Here is a 25,732-nt window from a genome sequence, read left to right on the forward strand (position 1 = left end):
AGGGCTCTTAACAGAAGGAGTACTCCTTTCCCGAGAAGGAGTGCGCTCATCTCGAGACAAATTCTTGTTAGAGTCAAAGGAGGTGAAGAATTCCTAAGAGAAGAGGATCTATGAGGATCCTTTGTAAATTCGAAATGGCTCCTTGCGCCTAACAGGCTCTTGGTGCCTACTCTTCTGGCGCTCACTAGGCTTCCGGCGCCTGACTGACTCCTGGCGCCCTGACTCCTGGCGCCTGACTGACTCCTGGTGCCTGACAGACTCCTGGCGCCTGACAGACTCCTGGTGCCTGACTGACTCCTGGCGTCCCGAAGGCTCCTGGCGCCTGAACTGATCTTGGCGCCTGCTAAGTTCCAGGCTCTCTTCAGGCTCCTTGCGCCTGAAACGATCGTGACTCCTACTAGGTTCCTGGCGTCTCCGGAGACTCCTAGGGGAGCTGCTACGAACATGAAGTTTTTATGTTAAAACAAAGTTTAATGTATACTTACCTGGCAGGTATATATATAGCTATATTCTCTGTTCCACCTGGCAGAAATTTTCAAAACTCGCGGCAAACGCTAGTAACCTATTAGTAGTTCAGGCAACCACCACCCCGTTACCGTGGCGCTAGCGCTAGGAACCGTTCCCAATTGGGCCAGATTTTCTCTGAACCCTGTCCCCTGAGGGAGGCGGGTGGGTGAATTAAATTATATATACCTGCCAGGTAAGTATACATTAAACTTTGTTTTAACATAAAAACTTCATTTTAATGTATGACACTTACCTGGCAGGTATATATATAGCTGATTGACACATTTGGAGGTGGGTCAAGGACAGCAACATTCTTAGAGTCTAAAAATATTATTAAAATATTATTAAAACTCCAGGTTCCTTACCTGCTAAGGTAGCTGACTTCATAGGTCCTGCCTCTAAGCCTGCTTAAACCTTAGTAGCTCTCAACAAGGAAGTGTCCTGTATGTTGAAGAAGCTAAGACTGGAACTAACAACTGGACGTGACCAATGTGTTGACAGAACCTTACAGCCCTCTTATGCCACGGCATTCAAGCTAGTAACAGATCATTTACCTGAACTACACACACACCATCACCGGATAATATTAACAAGACTGAGAAAAGTACCGCACACTTTTCTCAGACGACCAATAAACACAAACACCATCACCTAAAAATCAACTAGCTTAAAAGAAGGTTATGGGGTAGTAACTCCTTTGCCCAATACTGTACCCGAGGACACGTATGGACCTAGCGTCTGACAATTATCAAAGGTTGTCTGAACGTCCCTAAGATAATGAGACGCGAATATTGAATTAGTTCTCCAATATGTAGATTCAATAATTTCCTTGAGGGCTAAATTCTTTTTAAAAGCTAATGAAGTCGCCACTGCCCTGACTTCATGAGCCTTCACTTTCAAAATCCCAAAGCTCTGCTCTTCACACAACATATGAGCCTCTTTAATTAACTCTCTCATGAAGAAAGCTAGAGCGTTCTTCGTCATGGGTCTAGTGGGGTCTTTAACTGAACACCACAGAGCATCAGACTTCCCTCTGATAACTCTTGTTCTTTCTATATAACATCGCAACGCTCTCACTGGGCAGAGAACTCTTTCTTGCTCTTGACCCACCAATTCAGCTAGACCCAAAACTTCAAAGGATCTTGGCCAAGGATTAGCTGGATTCTCATTCTTGGCCAAGAAACCTTCTTGGAATGCACACACTGCATTGCCATGTCTCCATCCCACCTTCTTCGATATGGCCTGAAGCTCACTAACTCTTTTAGCAGTTGCCAATGCTACTAAAAAGATAGTCTTCTTAGCCAGATCTCTCAGAGAAGATTCCTCTAACGGCTCGAATTTGCCAGAGGTTAAATACTTCAAGACCACATCAAGGTTCCAAGCAGGTGGCCTGCATTCTGATTGTTTCTTCGTACCAAACGACCTAATCAGATCTCTAAGGTCTAAGTTATTCGAGATGTCTAGATCCCTGTGTCTAAACACTGAGGTTAGCATACTCTTATAACCTTTGATTGTCGAAACTGACAAGCGTAAATCCTTCCTCAAGTACAGAAGGAAATCTGCGATTTGAGTCACAGAGGCACTGGATGAAGACACTTTCCTGTTCTTACACCACTTCCGGAAATTGTCCCACTTCGACTGATACACTGTGATTGTGGAGGTTCTTCTGGCTCTAGCCACTGCACTGGCCACCTCTCTAGAATATCCCCTCGCTCTGACCAGACGTTCGATAGTCTGAACGCAGTCAGACCCAGAGCGAGGGTATTCTTGTGAAACCTGTCGAAGTGGGGTTGTCTGAGTAAATCTACTCTTAGAGGAAGAGTCCTTGGCGTATCTACTGTCCATTCCAGTACCTCTGTGAACCCAACTTTGGGCCGGCCAAAACGGGGCTATTAAGGTCATGCCTCGTTCCTTTGTGTCCTCTCCCTGAACTTCTTCATCACTTTCCCCAGCACCTTGAACGGAGGGAAAGCGTACAAATCTAGGTTTGACCAATCCATCAGGAATGCATCGACCGCCACTGCTTCCTGGTCTGGAACCGGAGAGCAATATGTTGGTAACCTTTTTGTTCTGGCTGTCGCAAACAGATCCACTACAGGACGGCCCCACAACTTCCACAGGCTCTGGCAAACCTCCATGTGCAACGTCCACTCCGTCGAAAGAAGTTGCTCTCTTCTGCTCAACTGGTCCGCACCCACGTTCTTCTCTCCTTGTATAAACCTGGTGAGTATCACGACCTTTTCCTCTTCCGCCCAAAGCAGAATTTCTTTTGCCAGATCGTAAAGGGGAAAAGAATGAGTTCCCCCTTGTTTCCGGATGTATGCCAGAGCCGTGGTGTTGTCCGAGTTGACCTGCACTGTCTTGTTCCGAATCAACTCTCTGAAGTGCTTCAAAGCCAAGAAAATTGCCATCAGTTCCTTCCTGTTTATGTGCCACTTTGTTTCGACCTTGCTCCAAAGTCCTGACACCTCTTGAGGGCCTAATGTCGCTCCCACCCACCCGCGTCCGACGCGTCGGAAAACAAGACGAGGTCTGGGTTCTTCTGCTGAAGCGACATCCTTCTTGCTAACCTGCCTGGAGTTAGCCTCCACTTTAATTCCTCCTTTACTTCGTTCGGCCGGAATTAGAAACTGGAAGGAATCCGGTTGCAATTTTCTTGGCCATGAATCCTTCAGGAAAAACTGAAGAGGTCTCATGTGCAGTCTTCCTAAAGAAATGAACCTCTCTAGCGAAGTGTGTGCCCAGTAGACTCAATCCCACTCTCTTGCAGAGCATCGGTCTTTCTTTAGAAAGTTCTGCACCTTCCGAATGCATTGGGCTTGCCTCTCTGGGGACGGAAAGCCCGAAAAGTCACTGCCGATATCTGAATCCCCAAATAAACTATCTGTTGTTGGGGCTCCAATTGAGATTTTCCCATATTCACTATCAGACCTAGGTCTTTTGCCAAGTCCAATGTTTGACTCAAGTCCTCCAGACATTGACTTCTTGATTGGGATCTTATCAACCAGTCGTCCAGATAAAAAGACACTCTGATCCCTTTTAAATGTAACCATCTCGCCACATTGGACATCATCCTCGTGAACACTTGAGGGGCTGTGCAAAGGCCGAAGCATAGGGCCTTGAACTGAAAGACCCTGTCCTGAATCACAAACCTTAGATACTTCCTGCTTCCTGGATGAATCGGAATATGGAAGTATGCGTCTTGTAAGTCCAGAGTCGCCATCCAATCCCCTGGACGTACCGCTGCCAGTACTGAATCGTTTGTCTCCATAGTGAACTTGGTCTTTTCTACGAAAAGATTCAGTTGACTTACGTCCAGCACTGGCCTCCAACCTCCCGAGGACTTTGCAACCAGGAACAGACGGTTGTAAAATCCCGGAGATTCGTGATCCAGAACAGGTTCTATGGCTCCTTTCTCTAGCATGGAAGCTACTTGCTCCCACAGAGCAGCTTTCTTCTCTAAATCGTTGTAATTTGCCCCGAGGGCTCTCGGAGATGTTGCGAGAGGAGGTCTTTTCAAGAAAGGAATCTTGTACCCTTCCCGAGCTACGTTGACAGCCCAGGGATCTGCCTTCATATTCTGCCAAACTTCCCAAAAACCTTGAAGTCTGGCTCCCACTGTCGTCTGGAGGACTGAGTTCTCATTCCTTAGAGGGGGTCTTGGCTCCTCTTTTCGAAGGTACTCTCTTACCCCTAAAGGCGGGTCGAGCGAAAGTTCTTCCTCGAAAGGGCTGTTGCGAAGGCCTAGTATCCTTTGGAGTCTTCTTCACCAACTTGGTTGGTAAAAACTTTTTAACTGAAGAAGAAAGAAGATCTTGAGTGGCTTTCTGCGAAAGGGAGAGAGCTATATCCCTAATCACCTCTGAAGGAAACAGCTGTTTCGATAGAGGAGAGAACAGTAACTCCGATTTCTGAGAGTTAGAAACTCCTTTTGAAGTGAACGAACACAACAGCGATCTCTTCTTAAGTACCCCTGCTGTGAATAACGAAGCCAGTTCATTCGTTCCGTCTCTCAGAGCCTTATCCATGCAGGACATAATGCTCTTAGCTGTTTCTAAGTCCTGCGAATCCTCTTCTTCTAGGGAGTTCGCCAGAGCTCCCAAAGACCAATCCAAGAAATTGAAGACTTCGAAAGTCCTAAAGATCCCTTTAAATAGATGGTCAAATTCTGAAGACGTCCACCAGACCTTGGCAGACTGTAACGCCTGTCTGCGTGAGCTGTCTACTATACTGGAGAAGTCCCCCTGGGAGGAGGCAGGTACTCCCAGGCCCAGACTTTCTCCAGTAGCGTACCATACTCCTGATTTAGAAGCCAACTTAGCTGGAGGAAAAACAAAAGAGTATTTTCCCGCTTCTTTCTTCTCCTTCATCCAGTCATTCACCCGTTGAAGGGCCTTCTTCGCCGAAATCGACATCGTCATTTTAAGGAAAGAGGACTTCTTTGGAGTCCGAGTCTTGGAAAACTGTGATAAGGGGGATAACGGAGCTGTCGGTTTAAATTCCCCCTCAAAAACAGCCATAAGACGTGAAGTCAGAACCTTATAATCTGAAGAAGGTTCCGTATTCTTTTCTTCAATTACTTCCAATTCTTCTTCTGCTGAAGAAATGTCTTGTAAATCCTCTTCATATTGACGCTTCGTTGAAGGAATAGAGTCCTGCCGCCTGCATCCTGCGGCTCCCGAGGCGTCGGCGTCCTGCCGCCTCTCGATGTCCTGCCGCCTGCCGTCCTGCGGCTACCGAGGCGTCGGCGTCCTGCGCCTCTCGATGTCCTGCCGCCTGCGTCCTGCGTCCATCGTAGACACGCCTGCGTCCTGCGTCCACCATTGGTCCCGCGTCCTGACGTTTGCGTCCTGATTCTTCCGAAACTATTTTCCTCCTAGCGCCAGTGCGCCCTGCGTCCTCGGCGAACGCGTCCTTGTCTTCCCTTTTAGAAGACTTAATTGGAAGGAAATCGTCCTTACGCCTCGAAGATGCTTGTTCAGGAGAATCCCAAGACTTCACCAGCACTGCCAACTTGGACTGCATTTCCCGTAAGAAATGCTTCGTACCATCCTCCTGAATGGTAGACGACGAAGGATGAGGATTACGAGCTGGACTGCGACCTAACGGAGAGCGATCTTGTACTCTACCCGACGGAGAAATACAAGGGGAGGATACAAAAGAAGATGGAGGCGATTCTCCCATGGAAATACCATGCTGAGACGGACGTATATCGCCAGTGCGTCCTGCGTCCTCTCTAGTACGAAAAATCCTTTTCCTCTTGATCGGTACTGCTTCCCCGTCTTCCGAGGATGACAACACCTCAGGACTACTCCAAGCCTCACTATCTTGCACCTGTCTCACGAAAGCAGTTGATGTCCTGAACGTCCTCTTGAGTGGGCGAGACACCACTGCATACCGACGTTCTCGCTCGGAAGTCGAACCTTCCGAGGACGCACACTTCCCAGTTACGCCTTTTCTGCGGCGAACTGCAACAGCCTGGGAACTTGCAACAGGACTGTTCGAAGGGACGCCTGACCGTGACAAAACCTCTCTCGCCTCCCTTCGACTGTCGCATGCCTTCCTCCCTTGGGTCTGGGAGCTTGACAGAGGTCTAGGTCTAGGAGCACGAGAGAGACGATCAGACGCCCCCTCCACTACACTTTCACTGACATCGAAAGCACTAACTCTATCTGTAAGTCGCTGTATCTGGTCGCCCATGGACGCAAGGGCAGCGAAAACTTTAACAATATTTGTATCGTTCGCCTCCTCCGATACAGCAGCGGGCGCAGGAGATACCTGGGGAGAAGGAACTACCACTTCTACATTAGAAGGAGCTGGAGAGGAAATACAATCACTCCTTTTACTCGAAGAATTTGACTTCTCACTACGAGAAACAGATCTCCTTACACGATCTTTCTCAAGCCTCTCAACGTATTTCATAAAGACCTTCCATTCCTTCTCTGATAAATTCTCACATTCAATGCATCTATTCTCCCAAGTACACACATTCTCCCTACACTTCTTACAAACGGTATGAGGGTCGACCGAAGCTTTCGGCAATCTTACCTTACACCCCTCTTTTACACACACTCTAAACATACTTCCAGAGTCAGACATCTTAAAGAACAATCCAAAGCGAATGCCAAGCTAACGTTTCCGAATACAATACCAAAATCCAAGATCAGTCAGCAACGAGAATGAAAATTCTAGCAGGGAACCACCAACAATGTTGCCGGTTCGGCTGGCAGAGAAAATCTGGCCCAATTGGGAACGGTTCCTAGCGCTAGCGCCACGGTAACGGGGTGGTGGTTGCCTGAACTACTAATAGGTTACTAGCGTTTGCCGCGAGTTTTGAAAATTTCTGCCAGGTGGAACAGAGAATATAGCTATATATATACCTGCCAGGTAAGTGTCATACATTAAATTCCTGAACTAAGGGAGAGCGCTGAATTGAGGAGCTTCTGTTAGGCTCCAGACCTCTGCTCTGAGAAGGGCGCCTAGTCCGCGGAGAAGAGCGCCTATAGGGCGAAGGGGATCGCTCATCAGGCGAAAAACTCCTGTCAAAAGTGTCTCTGTAATCAGGAGAGAAGCGCCTTGGAGAGTCCGAGAGCTCCCTCTTAGCAGAAGAGGGGCGCTTAGTGAAGCTCTTGACAGGAAGAGATACGTCCTTCCTTCTTGTCGAGTCTTTGGTAAAGGAGCCTACCAAAGAGGATAACTGCTCCTGTAGGGAGATCAGGAACTTCTTCGTGGGGTCCTGCCTTGCCTTCTTATGATCTGAAGGCCAATCCTCTGGAAAACGCTCTGGGCTAGAGTCCGCAGCGTCTCCTTTAGGAGTCTTCCAGGCTCTTTTCAAAGGGCGCGATTGAGTGGCCGAACTCCATCTACGTCAAGGAGAGGATGAATCTGAGGCTGAAAAACACTCCCTTCGAATGCCTTTTCTGCGGCTATCCAAGGCAGCCTGGGATGCTACATCAGGATCTGCCGAAGGGACGCCTGATCGTTGGGGATGTCCCACATCCTCCCTGCGGCTTTTGACATTCCTCCTCCCCTGGTCCTGGGAGTTTGAAAGAGGTCTAGGCCTAGGAGCAATGCGGAACCGGTCAGACGCCCCCTCCACTGCACTGGGATCACTGCACATATCACTATCAACACTCTTACCTTGATCCAAAGCTCGTAGCTGAGCTTGCAGCTTCTTGATAGAGGCTTTTACATTTTCCCTTTCAGAGGAAGAATCCTTGGATTCAATACAGGGAGAAGAAGCTGCAGCTAAGAGAGAAACGTTAAGTTACAGCAATGTTATTCAATTCTTGTTCTAGTGAACAAGATCTACTTGAGGTTCTAACGGAAGCTTTCCTAATCCTAACTCTCTCAAGTTTTCTTACATAAGAAGATAAGTTCTTCCATTCAAGCTCTGTTAGCTTCTCGCATTCATTACAGGTGTTATTAAATGAACATTCAGTACCTCTACATTTCGAGCACACATTATGAGGGTCTACCGAAGATTTCGGTAGCCTAGTCTTACAATCCTCCATTGTACACACCCTAAACATAGGAGAAGCCTTAGCGTCAGACATCGTGAGAGAACAATCCTAATCAATATCGAAAAACAGTCCACAATAAGCGTATGCCAAGCCAGAGAAAAAAGAATACGTCACCAATATAAACCAATCTAAATCCTCGGCAAACGAGTAAAAATCCAAGTGGGAGGAACCAACAACAGATGTTGCCAGCACCGGCGACAGAGAAAATCTGGTTTAGAAGACGGGAATGGTTCCGGATCCCGCCAACCAGCGGCGGGAATGGTGGATCACCTGACCTACCTGTCGCGTGTGCCGCAAGTTTTGAAATTCTGTCGGAACGGCCGAGTCTATAGCTAAGTACACTATATATCTGCTGGGTAAGTTTCATGTACAAAAACTAAAACTATGATTAATTAAAACCAGTGACCCAAGAGGCCAACCAGTTTGCTTGCAGAAGTGTGATCAGACCAGATAAGATAAAGTAGGCTAAGATGACGTGCTGTATCAGTCAGTGTCTGGTTTGCTGTCATCTGTGGTTATCAAATCTATTGTTTCGTAAACTATTGACAAATCTTCCTGCTTGAGACGACCACAGTGACCTATAACCAAGACGGCCTACATGACTTGTAATCAATGTCATCTGTGTGTATGTTCGTATGTTAGAGCTACTGTCTGCTCACTTTATGATTTGTAAACCAGATTGTATGTCAGACTTCAATCAGCCAGCTTCCTTGGAAGACCTGTCCAATTTTATCTGATCTTCACCATGTAGACTTAGAGAATACAGATATTTTTGTACTCTGTGTTTCAACAATAGAACCTAGCATCAGAAAGAAGATACTGAATGAACTTAGAAATTATCATCAAAATCCAAGACACTCCAATAAAGATGGGGAGTCAAACCAACCGACCTTAGTGTAAATTATCGCAGGTCTAAATAACCTCACAGTGCGCCTCGTTATACAAGGCTTAGCACAACACGTACGTATACTACATAACATAATTATGTACAGTTTATTCATAGTCATGGGTCCCAAGAAAGTTACTGAAGTTCACGGAAAGAAGAGGATGCTTTCTATGGAGACGAAGATGGAGATCATTAAAAAATATGAAGCTGGCATGCAGTTGAGTGTGATCGCTAAGGAATACGGCCAAAATCCGTCGACGATAGGCACCATTCTTAAGTAGAAGGAAGCCATCAAAGCAGCTACACCTTCCAAGGGCGTGACTATTTTGTCTAGCAAGATGAGCCACGTGCACGACGAGATGGAGAGGCTGCTTCTTGTCTGGATAAAAGAAAAAGAAATCACTGGCGATACGATAACCAAGACAGCAATCTGCCGCAAGGCCAGCGCTATTTTCGGTTATTTGATTGCCCAGGCTGAAGACGATGGAGGAGAAGGGACATCGACACCAACCCCAGATCTCAAGGCTTCTCATGGGTGGTTTGAAAAATTCTGCAAACGGGCTGGCATCCATTCGGTGGTGCAGCATGGGGAGGCAGCCATCTCGGACACGAAAGCGGCTGAAGCCTTTATCAAAACGTTTGATGAGATAATTATCAACGAAGGCTACAGTTCTCAGCAAGTCTTCAACTGTGATGAGACTGGCCTTTTTTGGGAAAAAATGCCTCGTCGGATGTACATCACGCAGGAAGAGAAGAAGCTACCCAGGCATAAGCCTATGAAAGACAGGCTTACGCTCGCACTTTGTTCAAACGCCAGTAGGGATTGCAAGGTGAAGCCCCTATTTGTGTATCATTTGGAGACTCCTTGAGCCTTCAAGGCCCACAAAGTGCTAAAGGAGAAGCTTCCAGTGATTTGGAGGGTTAATGCGAAAGCCTGGGTAACAAGACTTTGTTCACCAAGTGGGTAAATCTGTGTTTCGGCCCGACAGTGAAGAAATTCTTGGAAGAGAATCGCCTCCCTTTGAAATGTCTGCTGTTGTTGGACAATGCCCCTGCTCACCCTCCTGGCCTCCAGGAAGATATCCTAGCGGAGAATTCTTTTATCAAGGTTCTTTATTTTCTGCCTAACACCACCCCTCTCCTCCAGCCCATGGTCCAGCAAGTGATATCGAACTTCAAGAAGCTGTATAAGAAACATCTTTTCAAGAGATGTTTCAACATCACCGATACCACAAACCTCACCTTGCATGAATTTTGGAAGGAGAATTTCGATATCGTCATATGCATCCGACTCATCGATCAAGCTTGGCAGGAGGTTACGAAGGCCGCCTCGGAACAGATTAATTTCATATGTCAAGGTACCATTGTAAATCCAAATTACTCTACTTGACACAAGGAGAGACGTTAATTCTGTGTATGTACAAGCATCTTTTCCCTTGCAAAGCCTTACAAGATTCATAGCACGTAAAGTACGTATACAGCAATAATTTATGTAAAATACATAAACCATTGTATGTACTAACTTGTGACCTACTGCAGTTCCTTTACTGTCTGAAAGCCAAGCTGCAACATCTGATACATTGGGAATGGTTGCTGATACTGCTACAAATCTGGAAACAAAAGATAAAATGGCATCACTCATACTATGAAACCATTCCAGCTTTGAAGGAACATATAATTTGAGAGTTCTGTAAAGTAAGCCCCTAACTACTCTGATAATATTTTCATTTTAGTCTGAAGAAAGATTGTGGACAAGGGTGACAACACTTGAAAGACATTGTAATAAAAAATAATTTTAAAAATACACCAGTTTCTGCATTTAAAAAGTGGTACATGTGAAAAGGCAGGAAATCAGTAAAGTGACACCTTGTCAGAGAACATTTTAAAATGCTTTGATACATTACTTATTACTGTACACCTTAACTTACTCACACCCTTGAAAGAAGTTTATATTTTTTTCTAAAAGAAAAGAAGATTACAACCTGTCTACAGTTAAAGATGTTACTTGAAGTAACTGTTGTTTGACTGACCTAACGTTGCCATAATTGTCCGAAGGTCTAGTTGTTCGAATAGTCTTCATTCTAGAGACAACAGCTTCTAGGGTGGGACCTCTATCTTCACAATTTAATACATGTACCTAAAACAGAAAATTGATATTCAAAGTTGGAAAGTACACATATCAGATTTGCTTACAAGAACTTATAATTTCTGCTAGTACAACAGTTCACAAAAAATTTAGTCACTGAAAAATTATAAATCTGACATACATCAAATTTAAAATATATATTTAATTCTTAATTTTTATCTACTTACAGTTTACTCGGCATTACTTTTCAGTAAATTAAATGGGCTTCACACTTTTGTTTTAAATTTATCAAAACTAAGAAGACTATGTGCATGTAAACATCAATCTAAATCGCCCAATGGTAAGATTTTAACCAGAAAACGTGACAATATTCATCTAACTGATAAAATACAAACAAAATATATTGCCCAGCATATTTAATTTAATCATAAACAGCAAACTTGAAAACACCTTACTTAGGAAATACAAGAAAAACATATTATGCTGCATATTCAATTTAATCACACATTTAATTGTGCACAAACAAGCTTAGTCAGATTATTGCTAACTTGAGCCTAAACTTTTACTCTTCTCATTTTTAGATTAATCTTTAGATGTTTTCACCACAATGCTATGTATATGCAAACAAATTACTGTTAAAAGTAAAGATGGACTTCAAAACAAATGAAGAAAGAGCCTCTAAAAAACTAATCTGTTTAGAGGTAAGAAACTGTATAGAGTTTGCCTATAAGTAATCTCTTGAAAAATGTATGGAAAAAACTTATCACACCACCTTTATTACGTGGATATTACCTCATCAATAAGCAACAAGGAAATCTCTTCCATGAGAGTAGCATGGTCTTTCCAACGTCTGGTGAGCGAGTCCCACTTCTCTGGTGTTGTCAACACAATCTTTGCAAAAATACATGAAAATAAACATAAATCTCTGACACTATCATTATGAACCATTAATTAAACACACAGTAATGATAATTCACAAATATGACGACAGTATAATGTGCATATACATAGGTGTATGAAGAATAAAATTCCTGACCTGGGAGTCTTTGATTACAGCTATATCATCTTGTTCTGTGTCTCCTGTCACTTCTGCACAGGTTATACCCAAAGGACTCATTCTTTGTCTCCAATCCATATAACGCTCAGAAACGAGTGCTTTCATTGGTGCCACTAAAAAACCCAGAATATAACATTGGACTAGTAATATTATTGCAAAGTTAAACACTGTATCCGTGTACTAGAATATTATGTTGTAGGAAGCCCAATAAAATTTCAATTTTTTCCAATTTTAGTGGGCTTCCTACAACAAAGTAATATTATTAGTACTATTTTATAAAATAGCTTAAGCTTCACTTATAATAGCCATATCAATCAAAATTTCACATTTCCCAACATCAAATTTCCTTTTAAATAAACATAACAAAGAATTTACTGTATACTAGTATATGATCATAGATTAACCTACTGTAAACAATCTTTGGATGCATTCTGCCACCATCACCACTTCTCAAATTCTCCTCCTGTGCAATTGTCAGTAATCTAAGTATTGCTAACTCCATAACTACAGTTTTTCCAGAGCCTGTAGGTGCTGAGACGACAACGGAACAATCTAGAGTGGAGGAGTTTTTTTAAAAAGGATTTCAAAATACAAAAGCAATAAAAAACACATCAAAATGCAAGCTAAGAATGGGCTTTAAAAAATTCTGGAAACTAACATTAAAATAAGAAATTTAACATACTAAAATACCACAAGACCAATACATATACATATATGAAAAAAATTAAAACCTGTAATACAGAAAGTGTATCATACAACATTTACAGGTTTACTACATGAAATAACTTATAATTAGGGCTTATTATCATTGCCTCAATTTATTTGCAAGTATGAAAAATTCTCATATGAAAATTAAATACCATTCACTACTGCAAGTAATGAAGGGACATCACCACTGAAAACATGAAGGCACACACACCTCCTCCTCATTTAAAAGAAATTTTGTATACAAGTGCTTTCTCATAAGACAGGGGATGACATTGAGCCAAAAATATGATTTATATAACAGCAGCTTCATAAATATCATTATTTGTGTAATTTATACATAAATTCTATAAATTACAACTGACAGCATAAATGCAGAGCATTTTACTTACCTGAACAAAATACATCATCAAACACAGTAGACTGAACGATGTTGAAATAAGGAAATTGCGAAAAGATGGACTGGAACTGAGGAGCTGGGAAATTGTTAAGGAAGACAAAGAACATTATGTAATGATGAAAAACATATGACAGAAAGTTCATTGAGCTATTTATGTATATATACAGTATTTAGACTTTCTGGAGATATTCTAAGTTATTCAACACTGAGATTCTGAAAATGTTGTCGGCCAAAAGTTTTTGCCAAACTTCAAATGTATCACTTGTCTTTTTGTTGCTTTCGATATTGAAATTTTTACAATAATGTAAAGTACATGTACGTATTAAACTTGAAAATAAAAAATGGTTAAAGCTGGAAAGAAGAAGAATTAAACTTGAAAATAAGCCTATCTGCAGCTTTATACCATGAAAATAAAATTAAAAATCATTGCTCTTTGTATAACTTGTCAGTGTGAATTGTCCCAATGAATTTTGACCCTGCAAAATTTCAGTTAAGTTTGTTTTTATATTATGTGAAAAATATGTAAAAGATATTAATGACATCACAACTTGTTCAACAACTTGTACGTAATATAATAAGATCCTTGTCTCCTACCTAAAGGAAACAGTACAGCATCCACACTACATCCACCACACTGTATCTATTCATACTTCTTTAAAATCTACAAAGGTTTCAAGTACTTCATGGCTGAAAGAGGACAATTATTGTAAGAAATAAGTCCTACTTCACATGCCCAAGTCACGTTCTAATGTACTGTGTGGCAATTCATCATTTCTTTGTGCTAACTTCCATCTGGAAAAGTGATGGGGAAAGAAGAACGGAACAGATTATGATTAGCATTACGTTAAAAAAAATATATATATTTTATCATTATCTAAACATTGTTTGTTACATATTAAGAATCTGTTTATCATAAAAAGTATTAAGAATCTGTTTATCATAAAAAAGCCTGATTTTCCGAAACAAATAATTTGGAGGGAAGCAAGCTGTAAACAACTGCCAAAATAAATTATGAAATAATCCATTCAATGAATGTACGAAATGCTAGGACACTGCTTAGAAGCAACACATAAATTGGAGTAAGTTTATGGCCTAGCAAGGGCTACCACATCAACAGCTATATGGTTACAGAAGCAAAGTCAACCCTTGATATCTATGACTTTGAAAGTAGTTTAATCAGAAAGCAAGTCACATAAAACTCTCTCATAGATCTGGGTTCCCAGAGGGGTTCAAGTCAACAGAATATCCTGAATGATATACATGGTAGTATTAAGATTCTTTTTAGTATTCCTGAGGTAAAACTGCATTCTTTTAATTTTTCATCCATCCCATTTGTCAAAATTCAACTATGCCTTCCTCTTCACCAATTCCTTCAGGCCACTGTTTGTACGGTGTTTTTACGTTGCATGGAACCAGTGGTTATTCAGCAACGGGACCAACCACTTTACACAACTTCCGAGCCACATACTATTTAATAATAGGTAGTAATAGTAATACATGAACTACTTAGGTAGGTACCAGATGGGGGTATTGACTAAATCATTCTCCTGTCATTCAAATAATAACAGTGAACTGACTCAAGCTAACTTATGTCACTATTATGTAACTGTATACATAAAAAACAAATGAGGCAGTTGAAAACAATGGTGAGAATATAGTCCATGTAGCGCAGGAATATATTACAACCTCTAAATGCATCAACTTTCATCTTGAGCTTTTTGCAGAATACTTTTTCACTAAAACCATACTGCTCCTTTGACACAGTACTTTTTCACGATAATATTTCAAAGATGTGCAAGGGCCCTTATTTCCAACATACTAGTTATGACGTTTCAGACCGAGACACTTAGAATGAACTTCCATAGCTAAAATTCCATTTCTGGGCTCAGCCTGTGTCGCTCCGTGAAATGTCCCTTTGATACTCATTTCTAAGGTATAAATATTGCTATACATAGCAGAGAAAAAAGAGAAACTGTAGTGCCAGAGTATTCTGGCTCACTCACCTTTTAATTAAAGGTGTCAGTATGGTATCTGGGGTGAGTGGAAACCACTACCAGAGGTCCCTTGCCATTTAGTCTCTTCCTCCTTCAAAATCCCCCTCCTACAGAGGAGCCGGACTAAGGCCCCGCTACCAGCTACTACTACGATCAGCGTCTTTGTTTTCATTCCTTTCGATAGCATTGTCAGCGCCACACGCGTTTTTTACTCTGTGCTGTGTTTTCGCCTTAGTAATATCCTTACTCTTTGCAAGAAGGAACATCAAGCTTCTGCATCCAAGTTAAGTACTGCTATTAATGTTTAAGATCAGTTAATATTGATCTTCGGCGAATTAGCCGAGTTATTTGAGTTTTTAGCTGTTCGGAAGCGAGAGCGTCTTCGTCCCCGCGCCGCCATTCCGACTCGTCGACTGCATGGCGGTTATTCGCGCACCAATTGGTCCCTCATACCAATTGGGCTCGATTTACATGTTAAGCAGCATTTTATCGCATTTTATTACATGCAGTTAGCTTTGGCATTTTATTTCCTAGTTCTTTCACGGGGAGTTTCCCGCTCCGACCGCATGCTTCGGATCTTAGCCTAACCTAGTCAGATCACGATACCCTTGCATTAGGAGTTCTTAGGCCCTCATGCCTTTATGTTAGGACCTCATTCCCTTCGTATTCTTTTGTCCTCCAGCTCCCTAGTCGCCTGCCCGATCATTTCGGCACGGCATACTGACTAGCCGCTCTGAGTCGCTAGGCTAACACACCCAAATCTTCGGATTTGCGATTAGCCTAACCGCTCTAGGACAACCTCTTTCTCTTTCTTCTTATTTTGTTTATTTCACATCTTCCTGTGTTAGGACAGCTAATATTTATACTGATATTTTTATTATATGTTGCTATTCTGCACGGCTTCAAGTTGGCCAGTAGGCATTCTTGCGGTTGGCTGGTCCTTCACACTGCGTCTGTTCACCCGGCTGAGAAGGTCTCCAGTTGATCGCGTACGAGCCACCCTTCTACCTACCCCCCCCCCCCCACTCGTTCACACCACTTCGGTGGTGTGATGACTCTCGCTCACGTTACCCAGGTAGCCCACCCAAGTCTACGTAGAGTGGGGAGGGGACACTGGAAGGGGGGGGGGTGGGGGGGGGATACACTTGGTGCGCAGGCCTGCCATACTCAGCTGCCCCACTATGGAGTTCAGGGACACGTCCTGCCCACCCTCCCGGGCCATGGTTGGCCACCAGGCCCGGGAAAGCGGGATACCCCTGACCCTCCAGATAGTGCATCCCCCTCTCTGTCTGTTATGCCTCCCCCTCCCTCACTGCTCCGGTGGCCTCAGAGATCCATCTAACCCCGGACCTGACCTTGGGACTCGATGCATCCTCAAGACGTAAGGCTCCAGCCTTTCCGTGGGATAGCTTTAATTTTGCACGTCTTTTTCATATGTCATAGCATACATATAGTATAATATTAGATTTCATTACGGCGGTGTGCTACTCCGCCAACGGAATTGTCGCCCTGTTACCTCAGCTCCTCAATCCTGTTTCTATCTTTGTTTGTTACTTACTCCGGCACCTGGGGACACCTTGAGTTCATTTAATCTATTAGATTCTACTCCGGCATTGCCGGAGTTCTGTTGAAATTGGAGCCTCCTTGGCCCGCTCGTGACATCACTGCAAGGTATACAGGCCCCGGAGCTGGTAGTGACAGGGTGACACTTATCGTGTGTATGTGTATATATATATATATATATTATATATATATATATATATATATATATAATCTATATATAATATATATATAGATATATATATATATATATATATATATATATATATATATATACATATATTATTATATAATATTATATATATAGAGTGGTCCCCCCGTATTCGCGGGGTATGCGTACCAGACCCCCCCCGTGAATAGTTAGAACCCGCGAATGTTTGGAACCCCTATAAAAATGCTAAAAACAGCCTATTTTGTTAGTTAAAACTCAAGAAAAACCCACTAAAAATTTTCATACATGGTTTTTTTAATAGTTTTATCACAAAAAGTGCATTTTATGATGAAATTCATCAAAAAAACCAGGAATTTGTGGATATTTACCATAGAAAAATACTGCGAATGCGCGAATTTTCCGCAAATAATGCAGGGAAACGTTCCCGAGAGAAATCCACGAATGTGTGAGTCCGCGAATCTGGAGAACGCGAATACGGGGGGTCCACTGTATATATATATATATATATATTATATATATATATATATATATATATCCTATATATATACATATATATATATATATATATCTTATATATATATATATATATAATATATATATGTATACGTATATATATATATATATATATATATCTTATATTATATATATATATATATATATACACACACATATATATATATATATATATTATATATATATATATATATATATATATATATATATATATATATATATATACCTGCTACCGCCGGAGTTACTCCGGCAGCAGTATCATACCTCACAACCATGGAACCATTCCGAAGGTTGTTGATGATACTCATGTATCATTTAACTTACAGGTTACCTGTCTAGAGGAGGGCTGCAACGCAGTTCTCCAGGACCCCTGCGGCCATGAAGTTTGCCGGACCCACGTCGGATGTGCGGTGAGGGTGGAGGACTTCGTTGTGTGGCACCACGAGAACTGCTCAGTGTGCTACATCCTAGTCAACGAAGCCACCACCGAGGTGGTATGTGGCATTCCGAGCTATATAATGATACAATGAGATTCATTAAATTGCATTCTTGATATTGTACTAAGTTAAGTCTGCCTCTAGTATTAAGTACTAATATTAACCCCTTTTTACAGGGCTTGGAAGCAGTCCGGACTGCAGCTCTAGCCACCCTGAAGACCTGGGTTGGAGGGTTCGGGAGGAACTCTGCCTAGGGGCAACCCTATATCCTGGCCCAGGACATGTCCGCCCTCATCTGCCCCGGGGCAAAGAAAGGTTCAGCGGTGGATCCTAAGATAGCTGCGCCCCTGATCGCCAAAATCCAGGCCGCAGTTGCACTTCCGGAGGACGGAGGCATCGCCGAGGAGGTCACGGGGAACATTGCGGCCCTTGATCTGGATTTGGAGCCCAAGACTGTTGACGGCATGGGCAATGGTAAGGGTGTTGGTGAGGCAGACCTTGTAGGGGCTCAAGGGGTTTCCTTGAGTCCCTCCTTAACTTCTATCCCCTCTACTTCTACTTCTTTTCAGGGATTCACTGAGAAGTCTCGGTCAGTCAGACCAAAGACTTCCTCAGTGGTCCCCAAGTCAAAGCTTCCAAAGACTTCAAACCTAGGACAAAATCCCTGCCGAAGAAGTCTGTTACCAGCGTTGTCACTAAGCCATTGGCTCACCATCCCGGGGCAGACAAGGCAAAAGCTACCCCTTCTGTCAAGGTGTCCAGATCTAAGCCTCGCAAGGAGAAAGCTTAGTCTTCCTCCTTTGATCCTAATGCCTTCTCTACTAGTATCTTGCAGCAGGTGGGAACGTTGTCGGGAACTTGGTCCAGACCAAGTTCCAGGAAATGTTTATCCAGCTTCTCAAAATACGGTAGAAGCATCGGGCCCCAGTCCATCCAATCCCTATCGGAGAGGGTGGTGGCCCAGGAAAAATGTAATGTCGGGTATCCGGGACACCTTAGCGTCAGGCACTCTCGAGCCCGGCCAAGCAGCTCTACCCTTGCTTATGCAGGACTCATCTAACCTCCCTCCCTTTAAGCCTAACATCCTTGGAGGGTAAGCAGCACACGCTCCATTTTCGGAGGGTATGCTGTCTATCGAAGGCTGTGGAACTCGAAGGCTAGAGGACTTCGAGTTCTATCCTGATGGTCTCCGACCTCCATTCATGGGCTATGTCCGCTTGACAGATGCGGCCATGATGAGGGAGGATAAAGTCCCGAAAGAGACTGTAATTCTCCCCCGGGAACAGGCCCAACAAGCCTGGCTCCGGAGCTTGGAGGAGTGGGAGTGTGTGAACACAAGGCTCACCGCCTTCAAAAGACCCTTCACCATTTTTACAACTGCTGAGGGCACTCCACTGCCACTCACTCTTAAAGTAGTAGGGGCCACTTACCAGGCGGCCTTGAAGGACGAGCCCATGCCCCAGCTCCGGGAAACAGAGCCAACTTCCCTTTTGCTCCCCGGATCCGAGAACTACTTCGAGGAGGCAGCTCCCACTTTCACCGTAGGTTAGCTCAAGCCGGACTGCGCCACGGCGCTGTTCAGCGAAAGGTTACCTAGACTCTCGGAGAGCCTTATACAGACCGAGTATGACGCCCAGACTAGGCTCAGCAGGTCCCTCAGCTCCTTGACTACGGCGGAGATGACGGCCCTTGTCTACGAACAAGAGCTGTTATTTAAAGTCATGGCTAAGTCGCTACTGCATACAATGCAGTGCGACTTCTATGACTTCGTCATAGCCCGGAGGAACTGCAGGAAACATGTTCTGGCGGAAGCTACCATCCACCACGAACCAAATAAGCTGATCGCCTCATCCATATGGGGCACAGACCTCTTCCCCACCCCCGATGTGGCGGAGATCTTGTACGAGGCCTTCAAAGTCAACCAGAGCTTGAAGGTCCGGTGGGGTCTCGTCCCTAAAAGGAAACCTGAATCCACCGGATCCAACCCGAAGTTGAAGAAGAGGCCCAGGAAGTTCCAGCCCTTCCAGGCCCCTCAACAAGCTCTAATGCAGGCAGTTCCAGTACCTCAAGTACCACAACAAACGGCGTCTAAGGCACAACCCCAACAGCAGTTCGTGCTCTTAACGCAGCCATCTCAGCAGCCCCAGACCTCAACCTCCTTCGCTGTCTCTCCGGCCTATAATGTGGCGTTCGAGGCTCAGTCCTTTCAGCCGTTTAATAGGTTCGCCAGAGGCAGCCGAGCTAGGGGTCCCTCCCGTCTTCGAGGAGACGGAAGGGCCGCTAGCCGGGGCAAAGGTTTCCGAGGAGCACGTGGTGGATGCCCATCGGCAAACCAGTGAGAGTCCCAAGGTAGGAGGGAGGCTGTATCTCTTCCGTCACCGGTGGGGTTTCAGCAGCTGGGCTCAGAGTATAGTGACCAAAGGTCTAGGGTGGAGTTGGCTTCAAGGCCCTCCTCCACCAGACTTCTATCAAAGACCAACAGCGGAATTGATAGAGTATACCCAAGAACTCCTTCAGAAAAGTGTAGTATCAAGGGTCAAGAACTTAAAGTTTCAAGGGCGCTTGTTCAGCGTGCCAAAGAAAGGCTCGGAAAAGCGAAGAATAATCCTAGACTTGTCCCATCTGAGCTCATTCATTCTTTGCGACAAGTTCAGGATGCTGACTGTTTCGCAGGTGCGGACCTTACTTCCCTGTGGGGCCGTCACAACCTCTATAGATCTTACAGATGCCTAGTATCATGTCCCAATAGCCAGACACTTCCGCCCCATCCTAGGCTTCAAACTAGGAAAGCAAGCTTACTCCTTCAGAGTAATGCCATTCGGGATCAACATTGCGCCCAGAATATTCACAAAGTTGGCAGAATCAGTCGTCTAAGAATTGAGGACGCAAGGAATAATGTTAGTAGCCTATCTAGACGATTGGCTCATATGGGCCACAAATGTCGAGGAATGCCACAAGGCGACGGTCAAAGTCATCCAATTCCTGGAACATTTAGCGTTTCAAATAAACAGGAACAAGTCCAGACTAACACCGGAATCTCGCTTCCAGTGGTTAGGTCTACAGTGGGACCTGGGATCTCATACTCTATCAATCCCGCCGTTGAAAAGGAAAGAAATAGCTAAGTCCACGAGGCAATTTCTCAAGAACGCTCAGACGTCCCAGAGGAACCAAGAAAGGATCTTGGGTTCACTCCAATTCGCTTCAGTCACAGATGTCCTATTGAAAGCCAGACTGAAGGACATAAACCGCGTCTGGCGTTCAAAAGCAAACCGGAGATCTCGGGACAAATTAGCTCCTATCCCTGCGATCTTACGGAAGAGGCTCCGTCCATGGACTGACATCAAAAGTCTATCAAAAGCAGTACCCCTACAGCTCCCCCCGCCGTCTCTAGTGATCCACACGGACGCCTCACTAAGCGGCTGGGGCGGGTACTCACAGTACAAAAAGGTCCAGGGAACCTGGTCCCTACCATTCCACCAGCTGCATATCAATGTACTGGAAGCCATGGCAGTGTTTCTCACTCTGAAAAGGCTTCGACCACCAAAGAAGTCACATCAAACTAGTACTAGACAGTGCAGTGGTAGTGCACTGCATAAACAGGGGCGGATCCAAGTCGAGTCACGTGAATCATGTCATGATAGCCATATTTGCTTTGGCAGACAGGAACAAATGGCACCTGTCAGGCACTCACCTAGCGGGCGTAAGGAACGTGGTGGCGGATGCCCTATCACGCTCCGTTCCGCTAGAATCGGAGTGGACATTGGACAAGGAGTCATTCAAATGGATCTGTCAAAAGGTTCCGGGGCTCCAGGTGGACCTCTTCACGACGGAGTTGAACCACAAACTCCCTTGTTATGTGGCTCCCAACCTGGACCCTCTGGCCTACGCCACGGACGCTATGGCCATAGATTGGAAGGTGTGGAAGAGGATTTATCTGTTTCCTCCAGTAAATCTTCTCTTGAAAGTACTGAACAAACTCAGGACGTTCAAGGGCCACATCGCACTAGTAGCCCCCAAGTGGCCCAAAAGCAATTGGTTTCCCCTCCCCTACTCCTGGAGTTGGGACTGTTCCGCCTCAACAGATTCCCAATCCCAAAACTGACTCAGTTAGTACAAACGCGGACTGTGTCCGCTTCCTCAGGAATTCAGAAAGCCCTAACTTTATGGACTTCATGAAGTTTGCGGCACAAAGGGATGCCAACATCGATCCTCAAAACATCAGATTCTTAGAATATGACTCAGCAGTTAAGAAACTGGCCTTTTCCTAAAGGACTCAAATGCACAAACCATGATCACGAATCTGGCCATAACCTTTTTCAGAACGTTGTTCGAGAAAGGTTTAGCAGCAAGCACAATTACTACTACCAAATCTGCACTTAAAAAGATCTTCCAGTTTGGTTTCAAGATAGATCTAACAGATTCATATTTTTCATCTATACAAAAGGCTTGTGCTAGGCTTAGGCCATCTGAGAGACCCAGATCAGTCTCATGGTTTTTAAATGATGTCCTTAAACTGGCCTCTGAAACTGATAATGACTCATGTGAGTATATAGCTCTCTTGAGGAAAACGTTATTCCTAATAAGCTTGGCCTCAGGAGCTAGAATTTTGGAACTGTCGGCTCTTTCTAGGGAACCAGGTCACATTGAATTTCTTCCCTCAGGAGAACTATTACTTTCTCCAGATTGTCAATTTCTAGCCAAAAATGAAGACCCACAAGTAAGGTGGGACCCATGGAAAATTATTCTACTTCCACAGGACCAATCCTTATGTCCAGTTAATTCCCTAAAAGCATACTTAAGCAGAACTACCCTGATATCCTTAGGCCCCTTGTTCATTAGGGAAAAAGGTGGTACTATTTCCTTAAAAGGAATTCGGCAACAAATTTTGTATTTTATAAAACAAGCTAACCCAGAATCGTTTCCATGGGCGCATGATGTTAGGACAGTTGCTACCTCCATCAATTACTTTCAGCATATGAATTTTGACGATCTCAAGAAATACACAGGCTGGAAATCTCCGACAGTATTTAAACGCCACTATTTTAAGTCTTTAGAGCCCCTTAAATTCCCAGCAGTGGCAGCCGGAAACACAGTTTCCCCTGACACTGTATAAATAAGTAATTGCTTAGCCTATATCTCTCTAGTAGCTCTTTCCCTTCTACCTGCCTCACTAGCACCCTTGCTTAGCTCGGTCGTCATTGTATTTGCTTTACCTTGGATGACACTGTGTATATACTGGATTTTTGTAACTTTGTATCTGGGCTTAGTTCCCTTGTTAAATTAATTGTTAGTTACTGTATTTATTAAAATCTGGTTCTTTGTCTTATTGTAAGTAAGTTAACTTTAAGGTTCATTTTTTTTTAAAAAAAAAAAAACCACAAAATTTTTTCAATGTTGATTAGTAAATTTATCATTTTGTTGTAAGATTAAGCTTTATATTATAGCAATTATCCCTATTTGTGTTTTGATTTACCTAGTATTAATTTCTATCTGCACGGACCTTTCCAAGCTTGAAGGGGCCAATTCTCTGGCACTATTTCACGGAGCGACACAGGCTGAGCCCAGAAAAGGGATTTTGACGGAGGAAAAATCTATTTCTGGGCAATGACCTGTGTTGCCCAGTGAAATCCCACCCCTTCTCCTTTTTGTTTTATTCCACACCCTATTTGGCCCAAGCTTGGGTGCTATCTTCAGGAATGAAAACAAAGACACTGATCGTAGTAGTAGTGGGTAGCGGGGACTTAGTCCGGCTCCTCTGTAGGAGGGGGATTTTGAAGGAGGAAGAGACTAAATGTCAAGGGACCTCTGGTAGTGGTTTCCACTCACCCCAGATACCATACCGACACCTTTAATTAAAAGGTGAGCGAGCCAGAATACTCTGGCACTACAGTTTCTCTTTTTTCTCTGGTATGTATAGCAATATTTATACCTTAGAAATGAGTATCAAAGGGACATTTCACTGGGCGACAAAGGTCATTGCCCAGAAATAGATTTTACCTCCGTCAAAATCCCTTTATTGTGAAAAACTTGTTTATAAAATACTTCAAACTGGATGATTAAAAGACTAATAAAAACAGACCCGATAAAAACTTTGTAATAAAACCCTACCTGATAATAACATTCAACTTCTGTAACTGTAAAAGGATACGGATTTCAGATACAGATCTAAGAGGGCCATGATTTCCCTCACCACCACCTCTAAAATCATAAAATGTTTGGTTATTTAACCAATGTTTTCCTGGATAATAAACGTCTTGCCTTGGTTGAGAATCTTCTTTGAAGAATTCTGGGCCTTTGTAATGTGTACTGTCGGGGACTGTACGTAATTCACTAACATTTGGATGGTCGTGGCTCTCATGGCTCTCAAAGTCCCACATACCAGTTGTCCATCTTGAAGTAGAAGCCGAAGTTGGATATATCTGTTTATAAAAAAAATTAATATCTATTAAAGAACTCTTCTCTGACTGGAATTTGAAGGAAGTGTTAAGGGTATAGCGCAAAATATAGAACAGAAAACATATAAACAGTAACACAAGAGTAATTGATCAATAAGAAACTACAGTGAACAGAGTATAATTTTCAAAATTGCTTTAATCTAGCATTCTGAGTAACTTTTCAATTAATTTTATTGTGTTCATGCTCACTGTACGTATTCAGAGTTGCTGCTGTACAGAAGAAAAAGAAGAAGAAGAAAAAGAAGAAGAATTGTGGTACAATGTATACAGGGATTTTGATCTGTAGGTATTCCCAGATGCAATTAAATACTACTCGTTGAAACCTGATTGCTGGAATGTGTCCTAACTACTACACTTTGGGGAACACAGACGTCCATATATACATTGTAACATAAAAAAAAAAAAATCTGATACAATAAATGCAACTAACCTGAGAGGGTATCTGAGAAGGAAGCTGGGACAGACAACCATCATCTTCAGGTGGAGGGGCCACAACAAATGGATTGCTATTGCATTACATCAAGTGAAAGAAAAAAAAATACATTTGAACTCATGTGACTCAGTAATGTAGCAGTAGGTTATCATTACTACTGATAAACAATTTAACCAGAAAACTAATTCTTAACTCTCATAAGGCTGGGCCGGAGGGAGTTTATGATGATCATATATCAGAACTATTTTTAATATGCTGCAACTCCTGAAAAACTTAATTATTGCATAAATGGAAAATGTTGAGGATTCTGTAAATTCCTTCAATAGGATTTGTTTCAAATATATACTTGACATATGTTGTTGGCTGAAAGTAAAAAATCACTAAAGATATGTTTGATTGAAAGTTTTGTGCTTATTTCATGGATTTGATCATGGGTTATTCATCAAGAATCCATGGGTTAGACAAATGTGACCGATTCAAAGATGGGATATTATATCAATGGGGGTCTTTTTGGAAATGAACACCATCACATCCCAAGTTTATATAATTAGCTTCAATTGATCACTGTCAGGTTCATTATTCCACAATGCCTATCATTAACTACAAGTGATGGTTTCAGAAGCAAAATATCAAATGAAACAACTGAATACAGATAAAACCTACTCCTATCTAGCTAATTTCTAATCATTCAATAGTATACATTATATTGTTGAATGAAGCACAACACCTATGCATATGCAACAAAATCTTTAACTACAATCTAACTGGCATCTTTTAAATCTACTTTCTTTTCATCATTTAAATGACTTAATACATTTCCATGATTAATTCTTCTGTCAGATTCTCATACGCAGTTTCATCAAACTGATGGCATAAATACCTACTAGGATGAATAGGTTCTTGTAATACAAGGCAGGAAATATTACTTTCCATTCATGCTTTTATGTGAGTCACAAAATCTTAAACCAGGAAGGAATGAATATATCAAACAATGAATAACTCCC

General features: G+C 43.0%; 2 protein-coding genes across 2 annotated transcripts in view; both read right to left on the reverse strand.

The window, feature by feature from the left end:
- The window catches only part of LOC135207447 (uncharacterized), a 217,462-nt gene that overhangs the window by 121,184 nt on the left and 70,546 nt on the right, over positions 1–25,732 (reverse strand). The gene's annotated exons all lie outside the window — the stretch shown is intronic.
- LOC135209416 (uncharacterized) overlaps positions 1–25,732 on the reverse strand; it is a 36,984-nt gene that overhangs the window by 10,870 nt on the left and 382 nt on the right. Inside the window, exons 2-10 of the mRNA XM_064242103.1 lie at positions 24,726–24,801; positions 23,989–24,259; positions 13,157–13,240; positions 12,468–12,611; positions 12,039–12,172; positions 11,795–11,893; positions 10,947–11,053; positions 10,303–10,526; positions 7,648–7,755 (exon numbers count right to left, since the gene is read on the reverse strand). Coding sequence (XP_064098173.1) covers positions 7,648–7,755; positions 10,303–10,526; positions 10,947–11,053; positions 11,795–11,893; positions 12,039–12,172; positions 12,468–12,611; positions 13,157–13,240; positions 23,989–24,259; positions 24,726–24,801 — 1,247 coding nt within the window. The remainder of the gene's footprint in view (positions 1–7,647; positions 7,756–10,302; positions 10,527–10,946; positions 11,054–11,794; positions 11,894–12,038; positions 12,173–12,467; positions 12,612–13,156; positions 13,241–23,988; positions 24,260–24,725; positions 24,802–25,732) is intronic.

Source organism: Macrobrachium nipponense, chromosome 11 (assembly GCF_015104395.2).
Source record: "Macrobrachium nipponense isolate FS-2020 chromosome 11, ASM1510439v2, whole genome shotgun sequence".
NCBI classification, from domain to species: Eukaryota; Metazoa; Arthropoda; class Malacostraca; order Decapoda; family Palaemonidae; genus Macrobrachium; species Macrobrachium nipponense.